The sequence below is a fragment of the Narcine bancroftii genome, chromosome 14 (genome assembly GCF_036971445.1).
Source record: "Narcine bancroftii isolate sNarBan1 chromosome 14, sNarBan1.hap1, whole genome shotgun sequence".
Taxonomy (NCBI): Eukaryota; Metazoa; Chordata; class Chondrichthyes; order Torpediniformes; family Narcinidae; genus Narcine; species Narcine bancroftii.
This window is the reverse complement of record NC_091482.1, coordinates 1673892-1694888: the sequence shown is the minus strand read 5'-3', so window position 1 is coordinate 1694888 and position 20997 is coordinate 1673892. Positions and strand designations below refer to the sequence as shown.

The 20997-nt window shown below is 46.1% G+C and overlaps 1 protein-coding gene and 1 long non-coding RNA gene across 10 annotated transcripts in view; one reads left to right on the top strand and one right to left on the bottom strand.

The window, feature by feature from the left end:
• Positions 1-20997, top strand: part of spag5 (sperm associated antigen 5) — a 47977-nt gene that overhangs the window by 14236 nt on the left and 12744 nt on the right. For 2 of the 9 annotated variants that reach the window (XM_069911677.1, XM_069911669.1), the window contains exons 1-12: positions 40-113; positions 673-749; positions 1500-1652; positions 3472-4376; positions 7365-7557; positions 12633-12752; positions 13247-13339; positions 13900-14034; positions 14807-14900; positions 17976-18123; positions 18206-18256; positions 19690-19876. In XM_069911677.1, the coding sequence (XP_069767778.1) occupies positions 684-749; positions 1500-1652; positions 3472-4376; positions 7365-7557; positions 12633-12752; positions 13247-13339; positions 13900-14034; positions 14807-14900; positions 17976-18123; positions 18206-18256; positions 19690-19876 (2145 nt within the window). In that variant the 5' untranslated portion in view covers positions 40-113; positions 673-683. Of the gene's footprint in view, positions 1-21; positions 114-672; positions 750-1499; positions 1653-3471; positions 4377-7364; positions 7558-12632; positions 12753-13246; positions 13340-13899; positions 14035-14806; positions 14901-17975; positions 18124-18205; positions 18257-19689; positions 19877-20997 lie in introns of those variants that run through there. The other 7 variants (XM_069911672.1, XM_069911673.1, XM_069911671.1 and 4 more) reach the window with 7 other exon arrangements.
• Positions 16373-20942, bottom strand: LOC138749805 (uncharacterized). Its single transcript, XR_011348872.1, has 2 exons — positions 20839-20942; positions 16373-16730 (listed from the first exon to the last, which is right to left on the bottom strand). It is a non-coding gene; the product is annotated as an uncharacterized lncRNA (long non-coding RNA).

Genomic DNA, 20997 nt, shown 5'->3' with positions numbered 1-20997 from the left:
GCGCCCGAAACTCGCGTGGTGACCGGCCGAGCGCCATGACGTCACCGCGTTCTGGCGGCGGAGGAGCCCGGGAGGGAAGGAGCGGAAAGTTTGAAGTGAGCTCGGCCGGAGCTGTGAGTGAGGACGGCCGGAGAGGAGAAGGGGGGAGGGGTAGGGAGTGGAGTGGAGTGGAGTGGAGTGGGGAGGAGGGAGAGGGGAGGGGGGAGTAGTGGGAGGGGGAGTAGTGGGAAGGGGAGTAGTGGGAAGGTGAGGGGGAGAACAGATGGGATGGAGAGGAGAGGGGTGGGGAGAGGGTTGGGAGGGAGGGGAGGAGGGAGGGAGGGGGGTGGGAGGGAGGGAGGGGGGTGGGAGGGAGGGAGGGGGGTGGGAGGGAGGGAGGGGGGTGGGAGGAAGGGAGGGGGGTGGGAGGAAGGAAGGGGGGTGGGAGGTGGAGAGGTTGAACTGAAGGGTGGAGATATAGAGGGGGTGTGGAGAGGGGTTGAGATGGTGGTGGGGGAGAGGGGATTAGGTGGAGAGGGGAGGGGAGGGGAGGGGAGATGGTTTGTGGGGGAATTGCGGTATGCCCGGGACAGGGGAAGCGGTGCTGAGTGACAGTGGGCAGTGTGGTGGTGATGGGTTTATAATGAAACGTGCCCACAGTAACCCTCCTCACGGTTCTTCTCTCTTCTCCAGGTGAGGAGGAAATGTTCACCAGGCAGCAATCAGTGACGACCTCGTCATCAGAGAATGAAGACCAGCTACTGAGCACTGTAGGTGATGGGAGAGGAGGAACTGAAATGTTTGGTGGGGGCAGCAGCATCTTATATCCTCATTAGATACCAGCTTTGCTAGTGGTGGTCCATCCAGCGATGGCATTCTCAAAATTAGCATCTTGTTTTACTGAGCATGTGTTTAGAATGTTAGTGTGGACAAACTTTGTGCTGTGTCAGGGACAGGTCCTCTCGCACCACTGGCAGCTGCAGCCTCTGGTTTGCTTAGTGGGCTGTAACCAGGTCATTGTTCTTGGTTCAAGGGTGTTCTTGATGTTCCAGAGTGAAGTCACTACTATGGGACAATGACCTTCACTGCTGGAGAGATTGAATTTAAGAGCAGGTAATTCTGCAGCAATCGTCCAAGGTCCTGGTAAGGCCGCACCTGGAGTACTGCATGCAGTTCTGGTCTCTTGACTTCAGAAAGGATGCACTGGCTTTGGAGATGGTGAAGAGGAGGTTTACCAGGTGGATTATGGGGATTAGCCTTTAAGGAGAGATTGAGTTGCCTGGGACTACAAAGTTGCTGAAATTCATAGAAATGTACGATTATGAAAAGCATAGATTGAATAAAGACAGGAAAGTAGGTGAGTCTAGAACAAGGGGATGCTGCCTCAAGGTTTGGGGAGTAGATTTAGGATAGAGATGAGTAGAAACTGCCATTCCCAGAGAGTAGTGAATCTGTGGAAGTCTCTCCCCCAATATTGCTCCACTATAGCACTGACTGGTCTCTCTCTCTTTCCCACACAGCCAGGCAAGAAATGCAATCGGGCCCCGTTACAGGATGTGTTACTGCAGTGCAGCACTCACCGGGATATGCAGCGTTCCAGCAGTAAGGCCCACCACTCTGTGGGGGTTCTGTCGAGCAACCTGACTCCACTGCTGCAGGGGCTGCACCTGGAGGTGAGTGGGCACTGGGTTAGCCACTGGCATCAGTCACTCAGCATTTCAGTGTGTTTTTACTACAATCATAGTGTCTGCAGACTTTCATGTTTCCTTCAATGAAGTAGAGTTTGTCTGCTGGCATCAGGTGGAAGTGCATAGCCAGTTTGCCACCAGCAAACCCACCCAAACAGCAATGTGATAGCTGAGGTACATGTGAGATGTGTTGGTTCTGCATAAATGGTAGCCCAGCAATGGGAACCATCCCTGGCTTCTTTTGATAAATTCCTGGAAATCTTTTCATTCATTTAGGAGAGGATTAATGGAATCTTACTTTGTTCAGGTTGACTGGAAAGTAAGTTGGTAACAACAAATGAAATATAATGTCGGAAAGTGTACGGTCGTGTAGAAAAAATAAACAAGCAGACTGTTTTCTAAATGAGGAGAAAAATTAAAAATTCCCAGATGCAAAGGGACCTGGGGGACCGTGCAGGAGCCTGAAGGTGAACTTGCAGGTTGAGTTGGGGGTGAAAAAGGCAAATGTGATAGTGATGTTCATTTCAAGTGGAATAGAATATAAGATCAGGGATGTGATGTTGAGGCTTTATAAGGTCCTGGTGAGACCTCAGATGGAGAATTGTGAGCAGTTTGGGCTCCTTGTTTAAGAAAGGATGTGCTGATGTTGGAGAGGGTTCAGAGGAAGTTCACGAGGATGATTCCGGGAATAAAAGGTGGCACAGTTGGTGTAGTGGTTAGTGCAACACCTTTACAGTGCCAGCGATTTGGACCAGGGTTCAAATCCCGCACTGTCTGGAAGGAGTTGGTATGTTCTCCCCGTGTCTGTGTGGGTTTTCCCCGGGGACTCCAGTTTCCTCCCACCGTTCAAAATGTATTGGGGGTTGAAGGTTAATTGAGTGTAAATATGGCGGCGCAGGTTCGTGGGATGAAATGTCCTGTTACTGTGCTCTATGTCTAAATTTTAAAAAAATTAAATGAATGGAAGGGTTATATGAGGAGAGTTTGACAGCTCTTGGCCTGCACTCATAATTTAGGAGAATGAGGGGAGGGTTTCATTGAAACATTTTGAATGTTGAAAGGCATGGACAGAGTAGATGCAGAAAGGTTGTTTCCCAAGGTGGGAGAGTCTAGGACAAGAGGGCACAACTTCAGGATTGAAGTGCGTCCGCTAAGAACAGAGATGCAGAGGAATTTCTTCAGCCAGAGGGCGTTGAATCTGTGGAATTTGTTGTCACAGGTGGTTGTGGAGGCCAGGTCATTGGGTGTATTTAAGGCAGAGATTGATAAGTCAGGGCATGAATAGTTATGGGGAGAAGGCCAGGGAGTGGGGCTGAGTGGGGAAATGGATCAGCTCATGATTGAATGGTGGGGTAGACTTGATGGGCTGAATGACCTATTTCTGCTCCTATGTGTTATGGGTTTATATGGTTGGAGAAGTGCCTGTTAAATAAGAAAGTCTGCAGTTACTGGGGTCAAGTGCAGCAGACAAACATGTTGGAGACACTGGAGCTCACCCAGCATCCATAGGAAGTAAAGGATAACCAATGTTTTGGACCTGGGCCCTTTGTCAGGAATCAGGAAAAGCAGGTGGGCGCACAAATGAAAAGGTAGAGAGTAGATGCTGTGTGACCTGCAGAGATCTCCAGCACATTGGAGATTGTATTGGAGAAGAACCTGACTGGCTGTGAAGCTCAGAGATTCCCAGGATGGTGTGGAAATGATTCTCATGCTCTGGTGGTCGTCAGAGTTGCCTCTGCCAGCTGTGCTCTTCTTTGGTCGTGGGGATATGCGGTGTTTCTCAGTCTCTGTTTTGTGCTTGTAGAAAGCTCACCGGCCTGTCTCATTGCTGGTTTACGATGACACCTGCAAGACCACCTTTGTGGATGAGGAAGACGTCTGCACTCTGCCACCATTGCAGGCTATCCCCAGAGCACGGGGCTTCAGGGAAACAGGCTTGCTGGACACGGAGAAGGCAGAAACTCCAGGGTGTGAGGCCCCTGATCCCCTCCAGCCACAGGATGATCATTTATCTCTGGGAGCAGATGCGCACCCTGTGCACACAGGGGAGATCTTGAGGAAGCCACAGGAGGATCCCACGGGGGAGGTCTCGACCAAGGTACAGGAGGATCCTGAGCGGTCGATCAACGAGGCTGTAACTGTGGATCTGGAGCAGCAGGCACCATCAACCCCCATCGACACTGCTGCTGGGTATCTCCAAACCTCTGCAATTGATGCGAGCAGCTCGGTATTTGCCATCACTTCATCCTGCTGCCCTGGGCCAGTGGCCAAGGGTTCCAGGAGTAGCAGCCCTAGTGTGGAGGTGACCGAGGGCACTACGGGACAGTCTCGGGAACTGCTCAGTCCTTCCCCCGAGGAGCCTGTCAGCACAGCCCAGGACCCTGGCTCTGAATCACTGGACGCCAAGCCGGTGGACCTGGGAAGGAGCCCGATAGCAGCACACGTACCCTGCGCACTGACCTGCCTCGTCCACCCAGGGTGCATGCAGACCCCTGCAGACATCTGGAGGCAGTTGGCGGCAGAGATAGGCACACGGCGTGTCACCTGCCGAGAGGTTGGCACTGCAGTCACACCCGTGGGATTACACTGTGCCACCACCAGTATCACCCCTGTCAGTCTGGCCGAGAAGGACACCAACACCTCAGAGCTGGAGAATGCGTATTGTGAAGTGTCGGACAGTGCCGTGCTCACTGACTCACTACTCTGGAAGTAAGTAAAAAATCCTGTCGTTGAGCTGGTGACCCATTGTGATGGTGGTAATGCACTGCACCGGTGACCAGAGAACACTACAGCACAGAAGCACACCCTTCTATTCTGTGCTAAACCATTCTGCCTCGTCCCACTGTCCTGCACCAGTCCATAGCCCTCCATACCTCTCCCATTCATGGACCTGTCCAAATCTTTCTTAAATGTTAAAATTGAACCTGCATTAATCACTTCAGCTGGAAGCTCATTCCACACCCCCACCACTCTCTGTGTGAAGAAGTCCCCCCTCATGTTCATTCACCTATCTTCAGTGGAAAAAGCCGACCTACATTTCCTCTGTCTATTCCCCTCATAATTTTAAATACCTCTATCAAATCTCCCCTCATTCTTCTGCGGCTCTAGGGGATAAAGCCCTAACCTGTTTAACCTTGCCCTGTAACTCAGTTCCTGAAGTCCAGGCAAAATCCTAGTAAATCTTCTTTGCCCTCTTTCTATCTTACTGATAGCTTTCCTGTAGTTAAATAACCCAAATTGCACACAATACTCCAAGCTTGACCTCACCAATGTCTCATACAAACTTTACCACAACATCCCAATTCCTACACTCACTATTTTGATTTATGAAGCCCAATATGCCGAAAGCTCTCTTGACAATCCTGTCTATCTGTGCTGCCACTTTTTGGGAATTATGTATATATTCCCAGATCTCTCTGTTCTACCGCTCTCCTTAGTGCCTGACCATTTACCGTGTAAGTCCTTTCTTAGTTTGTCCTTCCAAAATGCAACACCTCACACTTGTCTGCATTAAATTCCATCTGCCATTTTCCAGCCTATTTTTCCACCTGGTCCAGATCCCTGTGCAAGCTTCGAAAACCTTCAAGGTCCACAATACCTCTAATTTTAGTGTCATCTGCAAACTTGCTGATCCAATTTATCATGTTATCATTGATAATAGAGAACAAACAACAATGGTCCCAGCACTGATCCCTGAGGGACGTCATGAGTCACAGGGCTCCAGTCTGAGAAGCATCATCCACCACTACTCTCTAGCTTCGCCTGTCCAGCCATTGTCGAATCCAGTTCACTTCTTCACCATGAATACTGAGCATCTGAACCTTCCTGACTAACCTTCCATATAGGATCTTGTCAAAGTCCACATAGACAACATCCACAGCCTTTCCTTCATCAACTTTCCTGGTAACTGCCTTGGAAACTCTAGAAGATTGGTTAAACATGACCTACCATGCACAAAGCCAGGTTGAGTATCCCCAATCAGTTTCTTGCTATCTAAATAATTGTATATCCAACTTCTTAGAATACCTTCCAATAATTTACCAACTACTGACGTCAGGCTCATCGGCCTATAATTTCCAGGGTTACTTTTGGAACCATTTTTTAAACAGAACAACATGAGCTACCCTCCAATCCTCTGGCACCTCACCTAAGGACATTTTGCGTATTTCTACTAGAGCCCTTACAATTTCTACACTAGCCTTTCTCTAGGTCCGAGGGAATATCTGTCAGGCCCAGGATTTATTTGCTTTAAGACAGCAGCACTTCCTCCTCTTTCATCTGTGTAGATTCCATGACTTCACTGCTTGTTTTCTTGACTTCCCACCACTCTGCCTGTTTCCTGAGTAAATACTGATGGAAAAAAATTGAGATTTCCCCGATCTCTCTTGTCTCCATACAAAGCCAACCACTCTGATCTTCAAGGGGACCAAGTTTGTCCTTTCCTCTCCTTTTGCTCCTAATATTCCTGTGCAAGCCCTTAGGATTTTCCTTCACATTGTCGGCCGAAGCAACTTCGCGTCTTTTTTTACCACTTTGATTTCTTTCTTTTGGTGCATTTTCCTCAAGTCCCTCATTTGCTCCATGTTGCCTCCACAAGTTGTACCCCTCTCTCCTAAACCAGACCCTCAATATCCCTCTGTCCTGGGTAAACTTGTATTCTCACTTTGTTCATTTTAGATTGAGTTTCTGAAAGGAAACAGAGACACACGCCGAGAGCACTTCAGTTTATACAAATCTTTATTACTAAATCTAAAGCTGATTTCAAACTACAATATGCAAGCCCTTCCCAATTATACTTATCAATGCCTGGACTGGTCCCAACTGCCGAAGTAGGTTGTATGGATGCCGGTAGCAGCTTCTCCACCTCACCCGACTGGGACGTTGGTTGGACTCTAGAAGTTTTTCTTGCTGAGAGACATTTCCACCCCTCAGAGAGTCTCAAACTTCAGCAGTGGGACCATGGCTTATATTACCCAAAAATTGTTTACTCATAGCTTATCTCTTTGAATAAATGATTTACTTATCTTCAAGGTCTCCTGACAGTCTGCGACCAACAAAAGACAACTGCATCTCTGGGCCTCATGGTGGAATTAGATTATGTCTTCTGATTCACATGTATCTCTGGGCCCCATGGTGGAATTAGATTATGTCTTCTGATTCACATGTATACATTCTTGCATAATCTAAATCCTCCATTACACCCTTAAAAACTACAGTTCCCTATGCCTGCTAACCTTGCCTTTGATCCTGACAGGAACATACAAATTGTTGCATTTCTGCCACACTGTGCTGGTGACCCAGAGTGATGGTTCTGCCACATGGTTTGCAATGGTGACCCAGAGTGCCGATGGTGTCACACTTGGAAGCCACTCCGTTGAATGAGAACTGCCACTTGTTGCTCAGGACACAGAGCAACCTGGAAAGGGAGACTTATGGGGAGAAACACTGGTCCCGAATGAAATTTAAATTTAGGCATGTAGCATGGTAACAGGCCCACAAGTCTGTGCTGCCCATTTGCACCCAATTGACCGACAACCCCTGGTATGTTTTGAATGGTGGGAGGAAACCGGAGGGGGTCCTGTCCTCTGTGTGTGAGTGAGGCGTTTTGACACTCTTCCTCTGAAGGAAGGAGCTTTGACTATCATAGCTTGTGCCTGTCTTGACCCGTGAGTGATTGGCTCATTGATCTGTCTGCAGCGTTTCCCGCACGGATATGGAGTCTATTACCCGTGGCCAGTTGGAGCACCGTTTGGAGACTGCTCTGCTCATCAACGAGGTTCTGTCCAGCCAGCTGAGCGAACTGTCCAAGAGAAAGGGGCTGCACCTTGTTGTGGGGCCAGCAGATCAGAGGGAGACCTTCACCCAGACCAGCAATACTCAGGCCCCTGAGGTAAGCAAGGCCTGTGCCAACAGAGGCCAGGTTCACAATTCATTGTCTGGGAACGTGAATTATGTGTGTGTTTGCCATTCTACCTTCTGTGCTCGTGTATACATCACACCATCCCCACTGCTTTCCATTCTTCTTTCCCCATCTGTTTATCAACTTCTCTTTAAGGACATTTTTCACTAACATAGAACACTGCGGCACAATGCAGGCCCATCAGCCTCTGATATGCCAACCCAGATTCCCTAAAAGAAAATAATAAACACTCCCTATACCGTAACCCCTTACGGTAACCCCATGTGTCCATCTAAGAGTCTCTTAAATGCTCCTAATGTTCCAGCTTCCACCACCATCCCTGGCAAGGTATTCCATGCCCCCACAACTCTGTGTGAAAAATAAAAACAATTTATCCCTGATGTCTCCCCTAAACTTCCCTCCCTACACATGTCCTCTGGTGTTTGCTACTCCTGCCCTGGGAAACAGGTGCTGGCTGCTCACCTTATCTATGCCTCTCAGAATCTTGTAAACTTCTACGAAATCTCCTCTCATTCTTCTTCGCTCCAAAGAGAAAAGTCCCAGCTCTGCTCACCTTGCCCTCATAAGATTGGTTTCCCAATCCAGGCAACATCCTGGTAAATCTCCTCTGCACCCTCTTCACAGCTTCCACATCCTTCCTGTAATGAGGTGATCAAAACTGAACACAATATTGGTGTGGACTCACCAGAGATTTGTAGAGTTGTAGCATGACCTCTTGATTCCTGAACTCAATCCCCCTATTAATGAAACCCAGCATCCCATAGGCCTTCTTAACTATCCTATCAAACTGTGTGGTGACCTTTTTTTAAATAATTTTTTATTTTTCACACTGTGAACCATATCAACCAAAATATATACAAACTTTTCTCATTAAATATACACAGTGGGATTTTCTTCCTTTTCCCCCCCACTATCCTCCCTCCCCCCTTCCCACCCCCTCCAAAATCAATAAATATTCAACATATACAATACAATAAAACCATTAAACAATGTCATCACATAATGAAAATAAACAAGAAAAATGTGTCATCTACTTTTACACACTGGATCAAGTAGTTTTGTCTTATCATTTTAGGGGGTGGAGGTCCGAGGCGAGCCCTCTCTGTTATGTTACATTTATGGTTCCCAAATTTGTTCAAATAATGTGACTATTTTTTTAAGTTGTATGTTATTTTTTCCAATGGAATACATTTATTCATTTCCATGTACCATTGCTGTATTCTCAGGCTCTCTTCCATTTTCCAAGTTGACATTGTACATTTTTTTGCTACAGCTAAGGCGATCATAATAAATCTTTTTTGTGCTTTATCCAATTTGAGACTTAATTCCTTACTTCTTATATTACTTAGAAGAAAGATCTCTGGATTTTTTGGTATGTTATTTTTAGTGATTTTATTTAATATCTGATTTAGATCTTCCTAAAACATTTTCACTTTCTCACATGCCCAAATTGCATGTACTGTTGTTCCCGTTTCCTTCTTACAGCGAAAACATCTATCTGATAATGTTGGATCCCATTTTTTTAACTTTTGGGGCATGATATATAACCTGTGTAACTAATTATACTGTATCGTGCGTAATCTTGTGTTTATTATATTCTTCATAGTTCCTTTTCCCACTTCTGCTTAGGTTTATAGTTTATTTCATTTTCCTTATCTTGCAGCTTAATGTACATGTTCATTATAAATCTTTTCATTATCATTGTGTCTGTAATCACATATTCAAAGCTGCTTCCTTCTGGTAATCTGTCTGTTTCCCAATTTATCCTTTAAATAAGATTTCAGTTGATGATATGCAAACATTGTACTATGAGTTATTCCATATTTGTACTTCAACTGTTCAAATGTTAACACAGCGTGACCACCTGAGAGATGTCCGACATTAGGGCTCTCAGCTGGAAGAAGAGGAAAGTGACAGGAAAGGGAGTGATAGGAAAGAAGAACAGGAACAGGATAACTAGCCGAGAAGAAGAGGACCAACAGCAAGAAGCCATGCAAAAAAACGCCCAGTGAAGTGAGGCAAGCAGCTCAACAAGAAAGTCAGAAGAGACACAGATACAAGGAAGAGAAGTAGAAGACACAAACACAGATGCAGACACAGAAGAAGAGGAAGAAGAAGACCAAGCTCTGCACAGAGGAATAGAAGGTAGAATAGATGGACAGTATATAGATTAAAAAAAATTTCAAGAACAAATGAGAGCATTAAAAGAATGATTGACATGAGAAGTTAGTGAAATGAAAAGAAAACTGAAAAGTACAGAAGAAAAAGTGAGTAGAATAGAGCTGGTCATGACAAATGTGGAAGAACGAGAAATGGCTGGAAAACTATAGTAGGCGAAACAATATAAAGATAGTGGGCCTAAAGGAAGATAAAGAAGGCACAAATATGAAAGAATTTATAAAAGAATGGATCCCAAAGGTCCTGGAATGCCAGAAATACAGGAAGGAATGGAAATAGAAAGGGCACACAGAACACTAGCTCCGAAACCACAGACACAACAAAAACCAAGATCCGTTTTAGTAACATTTCCGAGATGCACAACAAGAGAAAATATACTGGAGAGGGCAAAGAATAAAATTAGAGAAGACAAAAAACCATTGGAATACAAGGGTCAAAAAATAATTTCTTACCCAGACATAAGTTTTGAACTCCTAATGAAGAGGAAGGAGTTTTACAGAGCAAAATTCAAAGCTGCTTCCTTTTGGTAATCTCAGTCTGTTTCCCAGTTTATCCTTTAAGTAGGCTTTCAGTTGATGGTATGCAAACATTGTACCATGAGTTATTCCATATTTTTATTTCATTTGTTCAAATGTTAATAAATTATTTCCCAAAAAACAATTTTCTATTCTTTTAATTCCTTTTCTCTCCCATTCTCTAAAGGAAAGGTTGTCTATTGTAAAAGGGATTAGTTGATTTTGCATTAATAATAATTTTGGTAGTTGGTAATTTGTTTTTTTTCCTTTCTAAGTGAATCTTCTTCCATATGTTGAGTCGATGATGCAGTACTGGTGTACTTCTATATTGCACCAGCTTTACATTCCACTTATAAAATATATGTTCCGGTACCTTCTCCCCTATTTTACCTAGCTCTATTTTAGTCCAATCTGGTTTTTCCCTTGTCTGATAAAAATCTGATAAATACCTTAATTGTGCTGCTCTATAATAATTTTTTTTTAAAGTTTGGTAACTGCAAACCACCTTGTTTGTATGCTATCCTCAGTTTCCCCCCTTTCCATAAGAATTTCCTTTAGTTCATTGAAGAATTTCTCTGTTAAGGGAATTGGTAACGATTGAAATAGGTATTGTATCCTTGGGAAGACAATAATTTTAATGCAATTTAACCTCCCTATCAGTGTTAGTGGTAATTCTTTCCAATGTTCTAAGTCTTCCTGCAATTTCTTCATTAATGGCTGATAATTTAATTTGTATAGGTGTCTTAAATTATTATCTAATCTAATACCTAGGTATCAGATTGCTCGTGTTTGCCATTTAAATGGTGATTCTTTCTTAAATTCTGTATAATCCGCATTACTCATTGGCATCGCTTCACTTTTATTGGCGTTGATCTTGTACCCCGATATTTCTCCATTCTCCTTCAATTTCTTATGTAATTCTTTTATTGATATTTCTGGTTCTGTTAGGTATACTATGATGTCATCTGCAAATAAACTGATTTTATACTCCTTTATTTTTATCCCTTTTATTTTATTTTCTGTTCTTATCAGTTCTTATCAGTTCTGCCAATGGTTCTATTGCTAAAGCAAACAGTGATGGGGCTAATGGACATCCCTGTCTAGTTGACCTAATTAATTTAAATTGGTTCGATACATATCTATTTACTGTTACCTTCGTCAATGGTCCATTATACAATGCTTTAATCCAATTAATATATTTTTCTGGTAGATTGAACCTCTGTAATACTTTGAATAAATAATTCCATTCTACCCTGTCTATCTCCTTTTGTAACCCACAACAACCTTCAGCTCCATCCACAACTCCTCCAGCCTTTGTATCATCTGAAAACTTACTGACCCCTCCTTCCGTCTCTTCATCCAGGTCATTTATAAAAATCACTAAGAGCAGAGGTCCCAGAACAGATCCCTGCAGAACTCCACAAGTCACTGACCTCCAGGCAGAACACATTCCGTCCACTACTTCTCTGCTTTCTACATGCAAACCAACTCACTTCATTCCCAGAAAGCGCTGTCCTCCCTGCTCCTTCTGAATCCAAAGTGAGTTTGTGTGTGACAGCTGAGCTGAATGCCACAGGTCTGGTTTTCCCTACCAGTGGATACCTCCATCTCTTGTCATCATTCTGCTTCCCCTTTGCAGAAGAAAGGGGCCACAATGTCTTTTTTTCTGATGTGTCCTGAGTTCTAGTGTTGGGTGTGTAAATTTTTCTTTGGTGGGGTCCTTCTATGTAATGGAGACCAGAACTGTTCAGGATGCTCCCCCTGTGGTCCGAACACATGAGGGGATATCACCGTGCTTCTGGCTGCAGACTAATCCAGAGTTGATAAGGTTTTATTGCAATCTTTAACTGGAATTCTTCTAAGTGGCTTCAGCTTTTGTGCACCCAGATTCTGTCTGGTTTAAACTGAGTGTTGTGGCTGGAGCAGATTCACATGAGTCCATGTCCTGGTGTAGGAGTATACGTCTCTTGTTCTGGGAGAGAGAGAGGTAGCTTGATAGTGGTCCACTGTGAGATGAGGGCCCCATTTTCATACCCCATTCCAGACAGTTGGAGTGACTGAAGGAGACCTCATTGTACAGGTGATGGGAAGGCACCCCTCTGCCCAACTCAGTGAGGCAGTGCTCAGTGAGCACTGGACATATAGCTGAAAAGGCAGTTCGCCTTATTCTGCCTAACCCGGAGTCCACCTGTTCCCACTGAACTCTCTCGCCTGCATACAATCCCCTTGCAGCCCTGACTTCCTGTTGGAGGAACTGTACCCTAAATCATCCTTGTTTCCCTTCCTGTCTGTGGCACAGCCCTCCAATGGAAGTGTGGAGATCTTTACCTGCTGCCTGTGCTTTTATCTCAGATGGAGGAACATTACCAGGTCCTGTACCTGAAGCAGGTTGGCCGATTGCGAGAGCTGGAGCTTGGCCTTGAGATGTACCAGCAGCTCCACTCTGCCCTCATTGATGCCCAGCAGCAGCAGGTGAGCGCCATGAAGCTGTTTAGCCCATTGTCTACTCTAGCAATTCGAATCATGGCTGATGTAGTTTTCCACTCAGTCTCATTCTCCTTTCTTCTCCACATAACCTTTGTAACTCTGACCACTTGTAATTGAGCAGCGCTATTACAGCTCCAGAGACCTGGGTTTGAATACGGAATTGCCTGTGAGGAGTTTTTACGTTCTTCCTGTTTCTGAGTGGGTTCCTCCCACCCTTCAAAATACATGGGGTTGGTGGGTTAATTGGGTGTAATTAGGCGGCGTGGGTTTCATGGACTGGAATGGCCTTCTACCGTGTGGTATCATTAAAATAATAAAATTAATCAAAAACCTGCCAGCCTCTGCTTCAAATGTACCCAATGAAGGCATTTAAATAGACTGCCCTGCAGGCTGGGGCCCCTATGGAGGGAGGGGACTTTCAACAGGGGTCTGGCTGGTGCACAGTGTTGTGTTTGAGTGGGGTCTGTGGTCTCCCACAGAATTCCCTGGCTGAGGAAGAGGAAGAGATCCTGCGTACTGTTGACGGGGCATGTGAGGAGATGCGGAGTGAGCGAGCCAGAATGTTCAAGCTGGTGAGTGGGTGGAAGAGGGCTGGAAACCCTCCCCTTGAGACAGTGCCCTGCCGAGACACTGTGTGCTGTGGCCATCCTCTCAGCCCTCTCCCCGGGAATGTAGAGTCCCTCTCCTCAGAGTCTGCCATCAGTCTCTTTACCCTGAAGGCAGCCACCGTACTACTGGTGGTGGTCTCGCGGCCACCGCATCCACACAGCTGGTCAGTGGCGACTTTCAGGCATCGATGGAGGGCGCTGAGTGTTTTGGGGAGAAGGTTTGTCTCTCGCGTTGGAGACTGTCGTTGTGTGGACACGCGCGACACACGTCTCTTAGCCTTTACCCAGATGCTACTGAGTTGCTGTGGGTGCAGCAACCTTCCATCCTTGTGAGGGGTGAAGGTCTGTCAAGCATCCCACCCACTTTGTCCTCTGAAGATAGAAAAGGTCCCTGGGGCCTTGGGGAGGGGGTTGGCTCCACTATCCCTTCCCCCCCCCCTCGGGTGGGGCAGTCTCCCATAGGGTGGAACGGCAGAAGTCTGACACTGCGCAGTTTTAATCCTTGTGGTGTTCTTTGGGCGCAGCTGAAGGAAGCCAGGCAGCTTGCTCGGGAGAGCACCCAGACACTCCAAGACACGGACCGAGCAAAGACAAGGGCACTGGAGGAGGCAGTGGCTCTGAAGAGCCAAGTCTTGGAGGCTGAGTGGAAACAGATAAACGTGAGTGTTTCCCCGCAGATCTGGTCCACCGGACATGCACCTCGCTCTCTCTGACAACAAGGCCCATTTTTATTCCGGATGGGGCTTGGGAATGTCCTCATTGATGATCTGGGAGTGGGCATGGCTGCTTCTTCAAAATCTGATGAATTAATAACTCGCAGTAATTAATAAATGCTCTTTTCCACACCACCCTTCCACCCCAGGCACAAATGCATTGATGTTCTCACAAACACAGAGTATTGTGATAGCAGGAATTAGCTGTGTGAGGATTCCTGGTCCAGGGAAACAGCTGCTGTGGTGGGCATCACTGGGTTAACTTTGCATGCCTGGGTTGGCGCAGTGCCAGGGGCGTACAATACAAGAGCAGAAGTAGGCCAATCATCCCATCGGGTGCCATTTAATCATGAGCTGGCCTTCTCACTCAGCCCCACTCCCCGGCCTTTTCTCTGCAACCCTTGATGCCCTGACTAATCAAGTAGCTGTGAATTTCTATCTTAAATACACCCAACGACCTCGTAGCTCAGGAGCTTTCCTGTATTGGTGACTGCAGGTTTTCAGGGATGGGGAGCTGGGCAATGGCGGGGGGAAGGGGAAGAGACAAGGTGCTTCCCTGCTGACTCCATTGGTTGGAGTGCATGAAGATACTGCTTCCTGGGATGGGTGTAGGGGCTCTGGGCCACCTTCACTGCCCAGCTGCAGCTGGGGCCCATATGCTGCTGCCTGCATCATTGGCTGAGGCTACGTTAAAGTGCGTGTGTTCTGTTGTGCCCAGATGCAGCTGGAGCTCGAGCAAACAGTGGATGGACTGCGCGAGGCACTGGCCAATGTGAAGCGATTGACCACTGAGAACCTGAAGCTCAAATCTGGTAGGTTCAGCTTCCTGGGGATGTTCTGGTGCTGACTGTCCCTGCTTCACAAGATTGGGAAAACTTGTCCTTGTCTCGTGGGCAAAAGGTTCAGGTGGTTGTTGAGGGTCTTTGAGGTGGATGGTGGGAGAGAGGGCAAACTCTCACTGCTCATGCTCTCCCCCCCACTCCCCCCCCTCCAGCAGTATTCCAGTCCATCCAACACAGTTTGAGTAAGGGTCCAGGGTTGTTGCGAGACAGAAGGAGTCCATTCAGCCTGTGCTGTTGAAGTATTTTGGGAGCCAGGGACTAATTAGGGATATAGTGCGTGGTAGGTCACGTTTACCAATCTTGTAGTTTTTTTTGCTGATGAAGGAAAGGATGTGGATGTTGTTTAAATGGACTTTAGTAAGGCATTGATGAGGTCCCACTTGGGAGGTTAGTCAGGAAGGTTCAGACGGTCTGTATTCATGGTGAAGTAGTGAACTGGATTCAACAATGGCTGGATGGGAGAAGCCAGAGAGTTGTGGTGGATGATGCTTCTCAGACTGGAGACCTGTGATTAGTGGTTATGCCTCAGGGATCGGTGCTGGGACCATTGTAGTTTGTCATCTATATCAATGATCTGGATGGTAATCAAAATGAAAGTGATGCCAAAACTGCAGTATCTTTTTCAATTGCCTCCTATTCAGTTACCTAAAAACTTCTTGAAACTACTAAGCAATCAGATTAGACTGTTCCTTCGGAATAATAAGGTACCAATAACTGCACTGGAAAAACTGACATGGAACTCCGGGCTGGGAGGGCTTAGACTTCTGGATTAAAAAAAAACTACTTAGCTGCACTGGCTAGATTTCTCGCAGCCTTCTTGATTCCACCCCCCCCCCCACCCCCAATCTCTTGGATTCAGATGGGAGGAGGGGGAAGCAAAGGATTTTATCTTTCAATGGAGTATCAAATCACTAGAAAAAATGACAGATAATCCCATACTAATACACATGATCAGAACGTAGCAAGAAATTAATAAATGTAAAGAAAAAAAGTCGGGATATCAATAAAAGCCCCGTTGTGTAAAAATGTGTTATTGCCTATCAACACGGGCAATAGAATATTAAATTTGTGGTATGACCAAGGTACAAGATCTATTAAGGGCTGCTACACGGAAGGAACTCGTGCCCTTTGAACAATTAAAACACAAATACAGAGTGGCCATTGGGACCACCTTCTCTTTTCTCCAGCTTAGATCGTTCTTCAGAAAAAGATGGGGACCAATGTTGACACCACCTGAAATTAGTGAAACTGAACAAACAGTCTGGATGGGGAATACACCCAAATTTATAACAAAAATGTACTCTGCTCCCCAGAGCAGAAGTGTAAAACCAGTGTTGCAGAGGTCAGGGGAAAGTTGGGAGTCGGACTTGGGGTGGTGGTTTCAGAAGAAGCTGGTCAGATTGGTGTGAGGACAGCACGACATCAATTATTAATGCAACAAATACTGGTTCAGTATTATCTTTTTACACCAATTCTATCTTACCCCACAAAAGTTGCACAGATCAAAAGCTGAAATTTCAGAGATGTGTTTCAGATGTAGGACTGAGGCAGGAACTTTTCTACGGGCCACATGGTCGTGTGTGAAATTGAGGCCATTTTGGCAAGAAATCGCAGAAAAATTAACCCTGATCACAGGAGTGGCCTCCATGGCCGATCCAGTGCAATATCTTAGTTAATTTCATGGAAATAAGAATAAATATCAAACATCATAAAAATAGCACTGGTCGTAGCGAAAAAATGTATCGCGATCACTTGGACGTCGATTCCCCTCTAATTATAGCGTGATGAACAGCTGTATACCTATGGAAAAAAAAATCACATACAACATAAAAGAATAAATAGGACCCTTTTGAAAAGGTCTGGCAGCCATTCCTGGACCACATAGGGGCCCAGATACAGAAATAAAAAGGAAAAAGGACTATAAATGCAACTATTATATATATTTAAATGTGGTTTCCCCCATTGATTCTATACATTTAAAAGATATGCAAGTCCTGGTGGAGTGCACATTTGTATGTATGGAAAGGGGAGGAACTGTTTTATTTTTGTTTGTTGTTTGTTAATGTATTGTAATATAGAAAATTTTATTATGTATATTAAAAAAAAATTCCAAAAAAATGATCTGGATGATATTGTAAATTGGATCAGGAAGTTTGCAGATTACACTGAAATTGGAGGTGTTGTGGACCTTGTTGAAGCATTTCAAAGCTTTCAGAGGGATCTGGACCAGCTGGAAAAATGGCAGATGGAATTTAATGCAGACAAGTGTGAGGTGTTGCAATTTGGAAGGACAAACCAAGAAAGGACATAAACGGTAAATGGTCGGGCACTGAGGAGTGCGTTAGAACCGAGGGATCTGGGAATACAGATACATAATTTCCTGAAAGCGGCTTCACAGGTGGACAGGGTTGTAAAGAGAGCTTTTGGCATAAATCAATGTATCGAGTACAGGAGTTGGGATGTGATGGTAAAGTTGCGCAAGACCTTAGTGAGCCCAAATTTGAAGTATTGTGTGCAGTTTCAACTTCTGGAAGGATGTCAATAAGATTAAAAGAGGGCAGAGAAGATTTACTAGGATATTGCTGGGACTTCAGGAAGTAAGTTTCAAGGAAAGGGTAAACAGGTGAGGACTTTATTCCCTGGAGGGTAGCAGATTTGAGAGAGGTATTCCTTCAACATTTTTTTGTGTATTTTTACTGCAATCACAGCATCTGCAGGCTTTTGTGCTTCACTTTAATCTCCTCTGAACCCTCTCCAATGCAATTCAAGGGCTGTTTCTTCCTGCTGTAATCAGACTCTTGAATGCACTGCTAATTGGTAAACTAATGCACCCTTGCACTGTTTTAACTGAATGTTTTTTTCTGTTACACTAAACTCTCTCTTTCAGTTTATTTTGTTATCCGTAAGTATGGGTTTCCTTGCCTGGATAGCTTGCAAGACAAGGTTTTCACTGTATTTCGGAGACAAGAAGCAACTTGGTTCTGATCTCGGTGTGGAGTCAGCAACATTGAGCTGTGTTGGTTAACCCTTTGATCCATGTCCCAGACTTGGGGTCTTTGAACAAGCAGCTGGTGGCCACCGAGGGAGAGCGGGACAAGCTGTTGAAGGAAAATGGACGCTACTTTGTGGAGCTGGCAACGGCAGAGGCCTCACTGAAGCTCTCCGAGGCTACGTTGGGGGAGAAGACAGAGAGGTGAGTGTGCCGTGGCTGGGATGGGGGTTTGGGAGAGCTGCGGTGTATAATTGTGTGAACTTCCCTTCCCGCTCCTCTGCAGGTTGCAAGCCTGTGAAGCACAGAGCAGGGAGGCAGGAGAAATGGAGCAGAGGTAAGGGTGCAGCAAAACACCAACGGAACTGAGAGTCACTTTGGGACGTGTTCTCACAGGCAGGGCTGAGCTGGTGGTCATGTCTCTCTACCCCTCCCACCCCCCATTACTCTTCGCTAGGAGCTGGGTTCATCAAAGATTGGCTGATCTTGGTGATGGGTTGTATTTATGGTGGGCCCACACTTGTGAGGGTTAAACGGTGGTGGTGGGCTTGTGGGGGGGGGGGTAGTGTTTGTAGTGAAAGGGGGGTGGCTGGCTTGTTGGAAGGGTTTCGGACTCTTGGGGGTAAGGGATTTGAGACCGGAGGGAGGGGGTGGGATGGAGGAAGGGGAATTTGGGATTGGCGGAGGTTATGGGACAGGAGTGGAATGCTGGGGTGTTGGGACCAGAAGGATTTGGAATTAGTAGGGGGGATGGTTGGGACCTGGGGACAGATATGGGTGAGGGGGGGGGGGGGTGTTTGAGTCTGGGGGAGCAGGATGCCCATTGGATGGTGTTTGTGACCAGCGGGTAGGTTACAGGACAAGGGATTTGGGACCAGAAAGCTTTGGAACTAGTAGGGGTCTGTTTGGTACATGGGGAAGGGTATGGATGAAGGGGGAGACGTTTGGGACTGGAGAGAGCAAGATGTACAGTGAGGAGGAAAATGACATAGAGTGGGACAGCCTGGGGCAGGAAATGGAAGCAGGAGTCTGGAGCCCAGAGGAGCCAGGGTTACTGAAAGGCCTTCACTTCAGTGCATGTGGTACTTGTAATATATTGAGTTAACAACACAGACAGCAGCGTGTGAAGTTGTTAGAATGGTTGCTGTGAGGCAACAATGTGAACCGAGGTTTGTTGGGTCGTGTGTGTTCTGTACAGAGACGCTAGACTTTTGGGGGTCTATATTTGCTTTGTGGACTGAAGCATTCAAACACGAGATTCTAAGGTAGGTGAACAGGGGAGACGTCTGGGATGTTTCCACTCTGGTGGGACAAAGCAATGAAAAGAAGCCAGTCTTTTAAATGGGATGTTTAGAAAATTCTTCTCTGAGTCAAGTTTATTGTCATCTGATTGTACAAGTACAACCTGACAAAATAGTGTTCTCCAATCCTCAGTGCAAAATACACAGGCATACAACCAGACGTAACACACACACAGACACACAATACACATGCAGGACAAGTATTTCATCTCTACAAATAAATATTGTTTTGTACATACGAGACTCAGATGGTTGGTGTGAACATTCTCACTGCCCGTGGGAGTGCCCAGAGAGGGGTGAATCTTGAATTCTCTGTCCCCAGGGATGGTGCAGCCCAGATCATTCGAGGATTTAAGGGGTGAAGGAAATGTGTGAAAGATCAAGGAATAGAGGGTTCTGGGACACTGGCCAGAGCAGGCCAGCATGGTGGTTTGGAATGGTGGGACTGAATGGCCTCTTATGGTTTTAGTGATGGTGTCTGCTTCCTTTGCCCGGTGCTCAGACTGAGGAAGGAGAAGGAAGATTTGGAAGAGGCTGTGTTGCAGGCCCAAAGCCAAGTGCTCAGTCTGTCCCAAGCATTGCAGCTGAAGGACAGGGAGCTGCAGGAACTCTCCGACCTCCGGGCCCAGGCTGCACTGATCTCTGACAACTGTGAGGTAATGTGACCCTGCCTAGGGGAATGGGTGTGCACACTGTTCTGCTTACTCAGTCAGAGGCTCCTATCGGTTCAGAGCCCCCCTCCTTCCCTGCCCCTGGGACAGATAGGCACTCCCCCATCCCATCCCTGTGAGAGAACTGGACATGGAGAACTTTCTGGATGGAAGCTGAGAGGTTTTAGCAGTGTAAACATCGAGTCCCTTTGAATCCACGACAGCTTCATGACAGAGAAATCTAAGCCTTGCCCCTCTGGGTTGTCCGAAGCCCAAGTACTGCAACTGCAGAACTATTGTGGGTGGTGTTGGGAAGAGATTTGGGGGCCAGGCAGGTGCCTGAGGCTGGGTTCGAGTTGACACGCTTGCATAGGGTGACTCGTTTTGAGCATCCCAAATTAGGTCCTGGCCTCCTTCCCCTGATTTCCATCATGTTTGGTTTCTCCAGCGCCTGGTTCTAAATTATATCTTTTACTTGATTAAAATGACAAAGGTTATGGATCCCGAGAGGTGCTGGCGGAGTTTCTCGTCAGCAGCAAATGGTTGTACACTGCCTGCCCCTCCTTTCCCATAGGGCCGACTCATTCTATATTTAGCCTACCCTACTTATGGACTGCACCCCTGAGTGATGACCTGGATTCCAGTCTTTCTATTGAAACTGGGTTGTGCTTCAATTACAAGCCTTTGGAAGGTCATGCTTCCCCAATCACCTCGGGTCACTGGTATGACCTGCTTAAGGTGCCTGGTACTGGGAGGAGAGAATATAGAACACTACAGCAGAACAGGCCCTTCAGCCCTTGATGTTGTGCCAATCCATATATTCCTTTCAAAAAAAATACAGAACCCTCCCTACCCCTAACTCTTGATTTTTCTTTCATCCATGTGTCTGTCTAAGAGTCTCTGAAATGCCTTGAATATTTCAGCCTCTACCACCACTCCCGCCACACTGTGTATAAAAAAAAACTTACCCCTGAAGTCTCCCCTAAACTTCCTTCCCTTCCTTCACTTTGTACAGGTGTCCCTTGAGTTTGCTGATCCTTCTATGGGAAATAGGTGCTGACTGTCCACCCTATCTATGCCTCTCAGAATCTTGTAGACATCTTTTGTCACCTCATCCTTCTACACTC